The sequence below is a fragment of the Bombina bombina genome, chromosome 1, assembly GCF_027579735.1.
Source record: "Bombina bombina isolate aBomBom1 chromosome 1, aBomBom1.pri, whole genome shotgun sequence".
Taxonomy (NCBI): domain Eukaryota; kingdom Metazoa; phylum Chordata; class Amphibia; order Anura; family Bombinatoridae; genus Bombina; species Bombina bombina.
Genome location: NC_069499.1, coordinates 1,457,143,751 through 1,457,155,159, shown reverse-complemented (window position 1 = coordinate 1,457,155,159; position 11,409 = coordinate 1,457,143,751). Strand labels below are relative to the sequence as shown.

Here is an 11,409-nt window from a genome sequence, read left to right as displayed (position 1 = left end):
CTTGACCCACACATGTGTTACACATACAGTGTGTCTGTGACTGCAGTACAGTAGTCCAGCCTAGTCAGTGTGTGTGCGGGGCTAAGGCTACCGGCATCCCCACAGCCCTACCAATCACATAAATATAACATTTTGGGGCTAGCTAAAATCACTCAGTGTGTAATAGTGGGTGGGGGCTAAGGCAGCCGCAGCCCACAGGGCAAATGCCCGGTATGCCCTAGGGTCAGTCCGGGCATGACCTGAGGTGCATAGAGAGCGTGAGCTGCATAAGATGTGCAATAAACTGAGCGGGACTCCGGAAGCTTGGATAGAAAAAACAGAGGGGTAAAAGATAAGAGTATATTTATGAGACAGCAGCTGTCTCCCTGAGCAGTGTGTTGGGCGGTCCCTCTTTCACTCGCACTACAACAAGTATGATTAAAAAATAGAGTAAATACATTTTGGTTTTAAAAATGATAATTAATTATTAGCTTACAGATGAGGCAAGTTCAAAAGATATTATTTAGGGAAAAACACTTTATCAGCAGTAGTTTTAGTTATGCTGTGCGCAGAGTGTGCTGTCAAGTGTCTACAACTCTACATACGTGCGCGCTCACAGCAAAGCAGAGACTTCCGGGTTTGTCTACATAACTTTCTGCCATGTCTGCACGGAGCGGACAGAAAGTGAAGTAAATTTAAAAAATGAAAAAAAAAAGTAAACATATAATAAAAATAAATAGCGAATTGCATTTAAAAAAACAAAAGAAACATTATGAATTAAAAAACAAAACAACATAAATACAAGTGTTTAAAGTCCCTTTAAAAACAGTGGTAGTCTACCTGTTTCTAGTTCTAACTCTTTTCAAAAAGTGTGCGGTTCTGTTTTACTTAATTGTAAAACACTCCTCTGCTGCTTAAAAATAGGACAAACAGTTGTGCTAATGTAAAGTTTTAGTCTGAAGTTTATATTTGTAACACTCAGTATGTGGATTTTATTTAAAATGTAGGAAACAATTATTGATTCTTTTTTTATCTGATTAATCGAAAAAATAATTGGCCGATTGATTATGAAAATAATCGTTATTTGCAGCCCTAATATATAGTAATATATATATATATGTAATGTTGAACCCACAACAGGAGGTCAGGGACCGGTCCTCATAGGGTGTTGTGTTACTACCCATACTCTAACAACATCCCTCAAATCAGTCTGAAAACCCTACTCACAAACACCTGGAGCACCTTTCTTCATCAGCTTTCTCCTAAGAAGGCAAAGACAAGACTAGTTTCCAGTAAGGAAGGAGGGGGCTCGGGGAGGTTTAGAATCTTTGCCTCCTCGTAGTAGCCAGGAGTAATGAATCATGGACTCTAACCACCTTTATGAAAGAAATTGCTTTAAGGTTTATTTGAAATAGCCGTTTTGCTCATTAAAACCATTATCTTTTGTTCTCAAGAACATGTTCATTTAAATGGGCTAAGCCCATGACCTTATCTAAGCTATGTCTGTCTATACACAAAGGCCTTGGGTATTGACCTTTTCATTATAGGCTGTGGTTTCAATGAGCAAAGTCAACTATTTTAATTACAATAATAAACATAAAGATGGAATTTTCTATTCATTTAACACTATGCAGATGAGAGAACTAGTGATTGGAAACATACCGACGAGGAGGAAAATTTATAGTACAATGCCATGGTCAGACTATGTATAGGCTCAAACAAGCCTTGCGAATACTCTGTAACTTTATTCAAGTCTCTTCTACATTAACATTTGTCTTCAGTAACATTACTGTCAGGACATATTTTTACCCTTCCACTGCTCACGTCCATGTAAACCAACATGTTGGGGCATTTATATTTTTTGTTATCTACTCTACATTGCCTAAATATATCTGAGGAGATCCATGCAACAAGATAGATCACTACAATCTTGCAAGGGAAGATTTGTTACTATATACCTGCAGTTATGATAATGTGCTATTTGCTGTCACTCAATAGTCTATCAGTAAGACGGCTTATTATTTCTCATAACTTTTACTACATGGTTAGCATCTAAATATAGAACAGAATAGCAGGTGGTGCAAAGTGGTGATGCTCAGAATGGACTGCAGCTGCACTAACATATACGAGATATTAGGAGCATTCACCAATATTGTATCCTGACCTATACATTTCCTGGCATAAAATAAGTTGGATGACTATTCCCAAACACCAGTGTCTATAGCCTATTAAAGAGAATTAAATAATAACTTCTTACACTAGACAGTTAATCAGGAATAGTCTTGTGAGAGGCGAAAGTCACGGGACCATGCTTTGCAGCACACTAGAGATTCGATTTCCTAGCAGTCAGTGCAGTTAAATCAAATCTCACTTGGCAGTCAAAGGGGGGTTTCTCGCTAGGGGAGCTTATTCACAGACGACAAAACCACAACTTCTCAAAATAGAAATGACAAAAGTTCACAAGCCGTCACCAAGAGACACTCCAAACAGTATGTAAAGATTAATTACCTCCCCAAAATTAAAAAAAGTAAATAAATAAATCACCTGATGCAGCAGCTGCTGTAACTCCTTATTTTCTGTCACAATAGCAATTTGGGCCTCCAGGTCCCTGTGTACTGATCGGTACCCAAAATTTGGAGAGCCAATTAGTGTAAGGCAGGGAAAATGAGCACCTGCAGGGTATAGCCACAAACCTACATGGAGAACAACAGGATAAAAAAAATATGTTAAGCAAACTCGGAAAACAAAACAAACTTTAATCATAGCATGTTTCACTGTGCACAAGTGGAATATCTCAAACAAATATATATATATATATACAGTGGGGAAAAAAAGTATTTAGTCAGCCACCAATTGTGCAAGTTCTCCCACTTAAGAAGATGAGAGAGGCCTGTAATTTTTATCATAGGTATACCTCAACTATGAGAGACAAAATGTGGATACAAATCCAGACAATCACATTGTCTGATTTGGAAAGAATTTGTTTGCAAATTATGGTGGAAAATAAGTATTTGGTCACCTACAAACAAGCAAGATTTCTGGCTCTCACAGACCTGTATCTTCTTCTTTAAGAGGCTCCTCTGTCTTCCACTCATTACCTGTATTAATGGCACCTGTTTGAACTTGTTATCAGTATAAAAGACACCTGTCCACAACCTCAAACAGTCACACTCCAAACTCCACTATGGTGAAGACCAAAGAGCTGTCGAAGGACACCAGAAACAAAATTGTAGACCTGCACCAGGCTGGGAAGACTGAATCTGCAATAGGCAAGCAGCTTGGTGTGAAGAAATCAACTGTGGGAGCAATAATTAGAAAATGGAAGACATACAAGACCACTGATAATCTCCCTCGATCTGGGGCTCCACGCAAGATCTCACGATGTGGGGTCAAAATGATCACATGAACAGTGAGCAAACATCCCAGAACCACACGGGGGGGCCTAGTGAATGACCTGCAGAGAGCTGGACCAACGTAACAGAGGCTACCATCAGTAACACACTACGCTGCCAGGGACTCAGATCCTGCAGTGCCAGACGTGTCCCCCTGCTTAAGCCAGTACATATCCGGGCCCGTCTGAAGTATGCTAGAGAGCATTTGGATGATCCAGAAGCAGATTGGGAGAATGTCATATGGTCAGATGAAACCAAAGTAGAACTGTTTGGTAGAAACACAACTTGTCGTGTTTGGAGGAGAGAGAACACCATACCTACTATGAAGCATGGGGGTGGCAACATCATGCTTTGGGGCTGTTTCTCTGCAAAGGGAACAGGACGACTGATCCGTGTACATGAAAGAATGAATGGGGCCATGTATCGTGAGATTTTGAGTGCAAACCTCCTTCCATCAGCAAGGGCATTGAAGATGAAATGTGGCTAGGTCTTCAGCATGACAATGATCCCAAACACACCGCCCGGGCAACGAAGGAGTGGCTTCGTAAAAAGCATTTCAAGGTCCTGGAGTGGCCTAGCCAGTCTCCAGATCTCAACCCCATAGAAAACCTTTGGAGGGAGTTGAAAGTCCGTGTTGCCCAGCGACAGCCCCAAAACATCACTGCTCTAGAGGAGATCTGTATGCAGGAATGGGCCAACATACCAGCAGCAGTGTGTGACAACCTTGTTAAGACTTACAGGAAACGTTTGACCTCTGTCATTGCCAACAAAGGATATATAACAAAGTATTGAGATGAACTTTTGATATTAACCAAATACTTATTTTCCACCATAATTTGCAAATAAATTCTTTCCAATTCAGACAATGTGATTGTCTGGATTTGTTTCCACATTTTGTCTCTCATAGTTGAGGTATACCTATGATGAAAATTACAGGCCTCTCTCATCTTCTTAAGTGGGAGAACTTGCACAATTGGTGGCTGACTAAATACTTTTTTTCCCCACTGTATGTATACCAGGTTGAGGTCAGGGTTCTGGGCAGGCCACTCGAGTTCCAACACACCAAACTTATCAAAGCATGTCTGTATCCTGAAGCATTAAAAGGAAGAGTCAACACTAAAATGGTTATTGTTTAAAAACATAATTTATGCTTACCTGATAAATTTATTTCTCTTGTGATGTATCGAGTCCACGGATTCATCCTTACTTGTGGGATATTCTCCTTCCCTACAGGAAGTGGCAAAGAGAGCACCCACAGCAGAGCTGTCTATATAGCTCCTCACTTAGCTCCACCCCCCAGTCATTCGACCGAAGGCTAGGAAGAAAATGGAGAAACTATAGGGTGCAGTGGTGACTGAAAGTTTTAAAATAAAAATATATATGCATGTCTTAAAAAACAGGGCGGGCCGTGGACTCGATACATCACAAGAGAAACAAATTTATCACGTAAGCATAAATTATGTTTTCTCTTGTAAGATGTATCGAGTCCACGGATTCATCCTTACCTGTGGGATACCAATACCAAAGCTTTAGGACACGGATGAAGGGAGGGACAAGACAGGGACCTTAAACGGAAGGCACCACTGCTTGTAGAACCTTTCTCCCAAAAATAGCCTCCGAAGAAGCAAAAGTATCGAATTTGTAAAATTTGGAAAAAGTATGAAGCGAAGACCAAGTCGCCGCCTTACAAATCTGTTCAACAGAAGCTTCATTTCTAAAAGCCCATGTGGAAGCCACAGCTCTAGTAGAATGAGCAGTAATTCTTTCAGGAGGCTGCTGGCCAGCAGTCTCATAGGCCAAACGGATGATGCTTTTCAGCCAAAAGGAAAGAGAGGTAGCCGTAGCCCTTTGACCTCTCCGTTTACCAGAATAAACAACAAACAATGAAGATGTTTGACGGAAATCTTTAGTTGCTTGTAAGTAGAACTTTAAAGCACAAACCACATCAATATTGTGTAACAGACGTTCCTTCTTTGATGAAGGATTAGGACACAGCGAAGGAACAACATTCTCTTGATTGATATTCTTATTAGAAACAACCTTAGAAGAAACCCAGGTTTGGTACGCAAAATCACCTTATCTGCATGGAAAACAAGGTAAGGGGAATCACATTGTAAAGCAGATAGCTCAGAAACTCTTCGAGCCGAAGAGATAGCTACTAAAAACAAAACTTTCCAAGATAGAAGCTCAATATCTATGGAATGCATAGGTTCAAACGGAACCCCTTGAAGAACTTTAAGGACTAAGTTTAGACTCCAAGGCGGAGCAACAGGCTTAAATACAGGCTTAATTCTGACCAAAGACTGACTAAATGCTTGAACGTCTGGGACATCTGCTAGATGTTTGTGTAGTAGAATAGACAAAGCAGATATTTGCCCTTTTAGGGAACTATCTGATAATCCAATCCTAATCTTACTCAACGAGTAACTTTTGGATTCACACCAATAAAGATATTTGCGCCAAATCTTATGATAGATCTTCCTGGTGACAGGCTTTCTAGCCTGAATCAGGGTATCAATGACCGACTCAGAGAAACCACGCTTTGATAGCGTTCAATCTCCAAGCAGTCAGACGCAGAGAAATTAGATTTGGATGCGTGAACAGACCTTGGATTAGAAGGTCCCGACTCGTTGGCAGAGTCCACGGTGGAACCGAGGACATGTCCACTAGGTCTGCATACCAAGTCCTGCATGGCCACGCAGGTGCTATCAGAATCACCGAAGCTCTCTCCTGCTTGATTCTGGCAACCAGACACGGGAAGAGAGGAAACGGTGGAAATACATAGGCCAGATTGAAGGACCAAGGCACTGCTAGAGCATCTATCAGTACCCCCTTGGGATCCCGGGACCTGGACCCGTAACGAGGAAGTTTGGCATTCTGACGGGACACCAACAGACCCGATTCTGGTGTGCCCCATAGCTGAATCAGCTGGGCAAATACCTCCGGATGGAGTTCCCACTCCCCCGGATGAAAAGTCTGACGACTTAGGAAATCCGCCTCCCAGTTCTCTACTCCTGGGATGTGGATTGCTGAGAGATGGCAAGAGTGATCCTCTGCCCATCGGATTATTTTGGTTACCTCCATCATCGCTAGAGAACTCCTTGTTCCTCCTTGATGATTGATATAAGCTACAGTCGTGATGTTGTCCGACTGAAATCTGATGAATTTGACCGCAGCAAGCTGAGGCCACACCTGAAGCGCATTGAATATCGCTCTCAGTTCTAGAATGTTTATCGGAAGAAAAGATTCCTCCCGAGACCATAAGCCCTGTGCTTTCAGGGAGTTCCAGAATGCACCCCAGCCTAGCAGGCTGGCATCTGTCGATACAATGAGCCACTCTGGCCTGCGGAAGTACATTCCCTGAGACAGGTGGTCCTGAGACAACCACCAGAGAAGAGAATCTCTGGTCTCCTGGTCCAGATGCAGTTGAGGAGATAAATCTGCATAATCCCCATTCCACTGTTGCATGCATAGTTGCAGTGGTCTGAGGTATAGGCGGTCAAAAGGAACTATGTCCATTGCCGCTACCATGAGTCCGATTACCTCCATACACTGAGCCACTGATGGCCGAGGAATGGAATGAAGAGCTCGGCAAGTGGTTAAGAATTTTGATTTTCTGACCTCCGTCAGAAATATTTTCATTTCTACCGAATCTATCAGAGTCCCTAGAAAGGAAACTCTTGTAAGAGGGAAGAGAGAACTCCTTTTTTATGTTCACCTTCCACCCGTGAGATCTCAGAAAAGCCAACACGATGTCCGTGTGAGACTTGGCTAGCTGGAAAGTCGACGCCTGAATTAAGATGTCGTCTAGATAAGGCGCCACTGCTATGCCCCGTGGTCGTAGAACCGCCAGAAGGGACCCTAGCACCTTTGTGAAAATTCTGGGAGCCGTGGCCAACCCGAAGGGAAGGGCCACAAACTGGTAATGCCTGTTTAGAAAGGCGAATCTGAGAAATTGATGATGATTTCTGTTAACAGGGATGTGTAGATACGCATTGTTTAAGTCCAAATAGTCTCCATCTTGAATGATGGAACTTTGAGGAACTTGTTTAAAATTTTGAGATCCAAGATTGGTCTGAAAGTTCCCTCTTTTTTGGGAACCACAAACAGGTTTGAGTAAAACCCTAGCCCCTGTTCCTCTTTTGGGACTGGGCGGATCACCCCCATGGTATGTAGGTCTTCTACACAGCGTAAGAACGTAATAACGCCCTGCGTGCTAAAATGGCAAAACCTGAATTCTTTGCCGCTAATTTAGCCAGTTGAAATGCGGCATCTGTAATAAAAGAATTAGCCAACTTAAGGGCCTTAATTCTGTCCATAATCTCCTCTAATGGAGTCTCCATCTGAAGAGCCTCAACCCAGAAAGCAGCTGCAGTAGTTACAGGAACAATGCATGCAATAGGTTGGAGAGAAAAACCCTGATGAACAAAAATTTTCTTCAGGAGACCCTCTAATTTTTTATCCATAGGATCTTTGAAAGCACAACTGTCTTTGATAGGTATAGTTGTACGCTTAGACAGAGTAGAAATAGCTCCCTCCACCTTAAGAACTGTCTGCCACGAGTCCCGCATGGTGTAAGATATGGGAAACATTTTCTTAAAAACAGTAGGGGGAGTGAACGGAATACCTGGTCTATCCCACTCCTTAGTAATAATATTCACAATCCTCTTAGGGACTGGAAAAAACATCAGTGTAAACAGGAACCTCTAAGTATTTATCCATTTTACACAATTTCTCTGGAACCACTATAGGGTCACAATCATCTAGAGGCGCTAATACCTCCCTGAGCAATGAGCGGAGGTGTTCAAGCTTAAATTTAAAGGCCGTCATATCAGAATCTGTCTGAGGAAGCGTCTTTCCTGAATCAGAAATTTCTCCCTCAGATAACCCCTACTTCAAAGCATTGTGAGGGCATATCAGATACGGCTACTAAAGCATCAGACGGCTCAGCATTTTTCCTAAACCCAGAGCTGTCCCGCTTTCCTTGTAAAAAAGATTTGTTCCAGCCACCAATAGTTAAAAACCTTTATTTCTTCATATAGGGTCTTTTGACAAACATACAACGTTTCAGACCTGCTATAGGTCCTTAGTCATGTATACTGAACATACACTGATTCATCATTTAAATACTTTACACCTGGTCAATTGTTCACCTGTTGTCATGTGACTACTCATTATTGTATCACTGCCATCTTGTGGCCATCTAACATATATATTCCTATTGAAAAAAAGCATTCTGAATAGTCACATTGAAAAGGTTTAAGTATCAAACAATGTTAATAAATAAAATCATATGTACAAAATTAAAATAGAAGAAATCTTACGCACAATATGCAGATATGCCATTGCTGTTTACTTGTTATTTAAATGTTAATTTGGACTCTTTCATTTTAGAGTTGATTTCAAAAAATTGCTGCTAAAGATTATATGGATTACTGTCAATTTGAACACTGTAGGCCTATTTTGAAAATAATCTTTTACTTTTCTCTTTAGTCTTTTTATGTGTAAAGATAATTTTTGTAAAAAAAATTTTTTTCCAAAAAAATCTCCCTTCAATTTTACTCAGCCCATTAAAAGGGGTTGTTAGAAAATTATTTTAGATTAAAGAAATTTTTTTGAAATCAACTCTAAAATGAAAGAGTCCAAATTAACATTTAAATAACAAGTAAACAGCAATGGCATATCTGCATATTGTGCATAAGATTTCTTCTATTTTAATTTTGTACATATGAACAGGTGAACAATTGACCAGGTGTAAAGTATTTAAATGATGAATCAGTGTATGTTCAGTATACATGACTAAGGACCTATAGCAGGTCTGAAACGTTGTATGTTTGTCAAAAGACCCTATATGAAGAAATAAAGGTTTTTTAACTATTGGTGGCTGGAACAAATCTTTTTTGCTACTTGAAGTATTTGCAGGATAAGGCAGATCCTGGGTTCCGTGCCCCACAAGCCACATATCTGTTGGTGCTGTTTTCCACACTTTGCTTTGAGGATTTGATTTCTGCCATTGGAAATACTTGCATCAAATTATGGCTGAAGGTATGACTGAAGATATGACAGATACAATAAAGGGTCCTAAGACTTTTGGCTATGATGAAGAAACTGCACAGCAGATTAATGCTAAAGTACTGGGAAACAGAGACTTTCTTAAAATTGCTTCCTCTGATGTTTCAAGCAGGAATTTGGAAAAAAATTGCAAGAGGAAAATGGTGTTGGAGCTACATGCCATCACACTCTCTGAATACCATAAAGTGCAAAGGATTCCCAGGGGGCTAAGAATGTCTACTTGTCCTACTTTATTTGCAGACCGTAAGGAGTATACTGACAAGTTTGAAAGTATTTTAAACAAATGCTCCTTCGATATAATTACATGGACAGTAGAATATGCCCAACAAGAAATAGAGAAATACAAGGGAACCATTAACAAACAGAAAGAAGAAATGGTGAAGAAAATACCTTTAGATGAGTACAAGAAATTGGTGATGGAGGTAGAAAAATCCGTTAACGACTATAAGAAGCAATTGGAGAGTCGGAAGCGTCTTAAGTTCATCAGGGATGAGCAGGATTATTGCCATGGGTTGGTCTATAGGTGGCGACAGAACACAGGCACTGGTAGGAGCTTCAATTATAGATCAAGAGAGCAAAAACGTCAGGCCACACGAAAATCTACCCCGGAGGAAGGTCACAGTGGCTCCGAATCATCGGTGAGTTTTTTAACGGAAGACTCCGACATCGATGCCACCGGGCCGGTAGGAAGCACAAGAGAAAGCCTACCGCGCCAACCGATGACGTCAGAGCGACAGCGTCCGCGACGGACGCGCGGAAATCAACGAGGACACTATCGCTACTAGTTCCAGAGAAGGCACTCAGCATGAATGTAAAAACGGAAGACGCTAATGGGTATAGACGCTCCTCACGAATGGATGGCACAAATGAATATGGGGTAAGAGATGCGAAAATATTTTCCAATAACATGCATGCAGTTTGTTCCTATGTGAGAGTGACTGACTCCAATGACCGGCTGGGCTGCCTTGACATAACTAGTGAGCATGGAGAAAAAATATCTTATCTAAGCTCATTAGATGCTCCAGGATATAACCAGACCTGTAACCCTATAGACCAAAATCCTGTAACAGAGACTATGGATGTATGCACGAAAGGTATAAATGATGGATCTCATTCTGTCTTGAGGGATATGGCTGTTATAAAGGGACTATCACCCAAACAGGGGATCTGCACAGAACTCTCATATGCAAATGTGGACTGTAACACTAATACCACTATTGTATTTAATGACTCACAGAATGGATATGAAATGTCTAATGTTGAAAAGGTTGATGCACAGGTTGATTCACATATTGTTTTTAAAGGTTTAAATAAATCATTACATGATATTACACACCAGAATTCACAGTATAACACACAGCACTTAGAAGAGAATTTAATTTTTAATTTGTCTAATTTGAAAATGACAAAAGAGCAAGAAACAGCTCTTAATAAAGGATTATCCTATTGCCTAGAGAATTATTGTGATGAATTTAAAATTCAACAAGATCTACAGAGGTTCTATAGGAAACTGAGGCTAAAGATTTATTTCTCTATGCAAAGGGATAACATAAATGACACCAACACAATTAATAAAATAAAGTTTAATGACATTAGGCACTTTGGTCTATCTAAAAAAAGCACTTTTTCACCAGCATCCACACATAGTGCAGCCACATATATTAATCTTGTACAGAGGGAAGTGGACAACTTATTTAAAAGAGAGAAAAAAAGAAAATTGGTGCAAAGAAATAGGAAAAATAATAAAGAGGATATGTCAGCCGTTAGATCTCTGAGAGAGAATAAAAATATAATCATCAAAGAGGCCGATAAGGGCGGGGCCATTGTGATTTTAAACAAATCTGATTATATAGATGAGATCAATAGGCAACTAAAAGATACCCAAGTTTATGAAATACTGACTAGAGATCCCACCATACAGATTAATAAAGGGATAAATAACATCTTAACTCTGGCTACACAAAGA

At 40.5% G+C, this 11,409-nt stretch overlaps 1 protein-coding gene across 2 annotated transcripts in view; it reads right to left on the bottom strand.

Moving 5' to 3' along the window:
- PGS1 (phosphatidylglycerophosphate synthase 1) overlaps positions 1–11,409 on the bottom strand; it is a 398,675-nt gene that overhangs the window by 79,415 nt on the left and 307,851 nt on the right. For both annotated transcript variants that reach the window (XM_053706226.1, XM_053706217.1), the window contains one exon: positions 2,524–2,672. In XM_053706226.1, coding sequence (XP_053562201.1) covers positions 2,524–2,672 — 149 coding nt within the window. The remainder of the gene's footprint in view (positions 1–2,523; positions 2,673–11,409) is intronic.